Source organism: Numida meleagris, unplaced genomic scaffold, assembly GCF_002078875.1.
Source record: "Numida meleagris isolate 19003 breed g44 Domestic line unplaced genomic scaffold, NumMel1.0 unplaced_Scaffold1806, whole genome shotgun sequence".
NCBI classification, from domain to species: domain Eukaryota; kingdom Metazoa; phylum Chordata; class Aves; order Galliformes; family Numididae; genus Numida; species Numida meleagris.
This window is the reverse complement of record NW_018363593.1, coordinates 1-1,628: the sequence shown is the minus strand read 5'-3', so window position 1 is coordinate 1,628 and position 1,628 is coordinate 1. Positions and strand designations below refer to the sequence as shown.

The window sequence follows — 1,628 nt, the reverse complement described above, 5'->3', positions numbered from 1 at the left end:
GGTCCATTATAAAAGCCAGCCCAGCTCCTTGCCTTCTCATTCCCTTCTCTCACCTCCTTCTTCTTGGGAACCAGGTGAGCGTGAAGCCCCTTCTTGTACTCTTCCTTCTCCAAACCGAGTTCTGAGCTCACTGGAACTCTCAGCTGCTATTAGCTCTGTTCCATGTGTGGCTCTACTTGTCATGAGAGAGGAAAGTGGGGAGATATTTGTCATGGGAGGAGGCTGGGCCTGCAGGGAGGTGGCTTGTGGGCTAGGGTGTAGGCACTAGCTGGATAGGTCCCAGGGGCTCCAAGTGGGCTCTGTGAGAATGAGACAAAGAATCCCTTGGACATCCCTGAGCTGTCTTCAGGTCCCAGCACTGCATGTGCATTCATTTCCTCATAGTGTGGTGATATGCTGCTCCTCATGCATCCCCATGTTCTGCTTCCTCCCTGCCCTCTCTCCCAGGTGTACCTCCAACCCCAAGACATGTCCTGCTGTGACCAGTGTGCGCCATGTCAGCCCTGTGGCCCCACCCCTCTGGCCAGCAGCTGCAATGAGCCCTGTGTCAGGCAGTGCCAGAACTCCACCATTGTGATCCAGCCCTCTCCTGTGGTGGTGACCCTGCCTGGACCCATCCTCAGCTCCTTCCCACAGAACACCGCCGTGGGATCCTCCACCTCCGCTGCTGTTGGCAGCATCCTCAGCTCTGAGGGAGTGCCCATCACTTCGGGGGGCTTTGACCTCTCCTGCATTTCCAACCGCTACTGTGGCAGAAGGTGCACTCCCTGCTAAAGACATTGAACACCGACCAAGACAAAGACCCCCAGTAATGCTGAACATGGCACTGGACAGAAGAACCAATGTTGTGGTGCTCTATTTACCCTGCAAGACAGACATATACAGGCCAGCCTGGAGTCTCTGACAACAAGGAGAAGTTCTACTGATACTCTCTTCCACTCACTCTTCCTATCTCATATCATTACTGTCTTTTCCCCTTTGAGATCTCTGTTAATATCCCCTAAAATGCGCCCTTAGTCATATTCTTGCCTCTCTACAACACTGGTCTGGGAGATAGGGCTCTGTGGCAGAGCTGCCATAGGAAATGGGAACAGATTCTTGTCTGCTCCTGCTGCTTGCTGCACTGAGAGCGCACTCCTCTGCTTGGAGTGACTTCATTTCCCTCCTCACACTTATTAAATGTTTTCTGCATCATTTATTATGTCCTTCATGTGTTTTCATTCACCTTCATATAGATGGACCAAGGAGAAATAACATGGCTTTGGATGGAATTAGCTGAAGAGATTCCATCACTCCTTCAGGTACTGGAGGCAGTCAGCACTGCAGACATTCCTTTTTTCTGGCGCTGGCCCTTGTAGCAGAAGACATTCCTATACATTGCTCCACAAACAATGACAATCAGTCCCTTCTTTGCTGTGTTTGTCCTTATGCATGTCTCCTTCACATCGTCAGGAGAGGATCTCTGTGCATGGTGGAGGCCCAAGGAAGTCACAAGTCCCACAAGCTCTCTGGGAAGGGGGTTCCTCTTGGTTTGGGTGGAGCTGTGGTGGGGAAGAAGGCTCAGAGAAAGATGTTCCCAAAGGCCATCAGGATCAGGGAAGGCATGTTTGTCTCACATTTGATGGCAT

At 51.5% G+C, this 1,628-nt stretch overlaps 1 protein-coding gene across 1 annotated transcript; it reads left to right on the top strand.

The window, feature by feature from the left end:
• Nucleotides 1-255: 255 nt before the first annotated feature.
• LOC110390681 (feather keratin Cos1-1/Cos1-3/Cos2-1-like) lies at nucleotides 256-1,614 on the top strand. Its single transcript, XM_021382089.1, has one exon. The coding sequence runs from the start codon at nucleotides 394-396 to the stop codon at nucleotides 772-774; it is 381 nt and encodes a 126-aa protein (XP_021237764.1). The 5' UTR covers nucleotides 256-393; the 3' UTR covers nucleotides 775-1,614.
• Nucleotides 1,615-1,628: the final 14 nt, after the last annotated feature.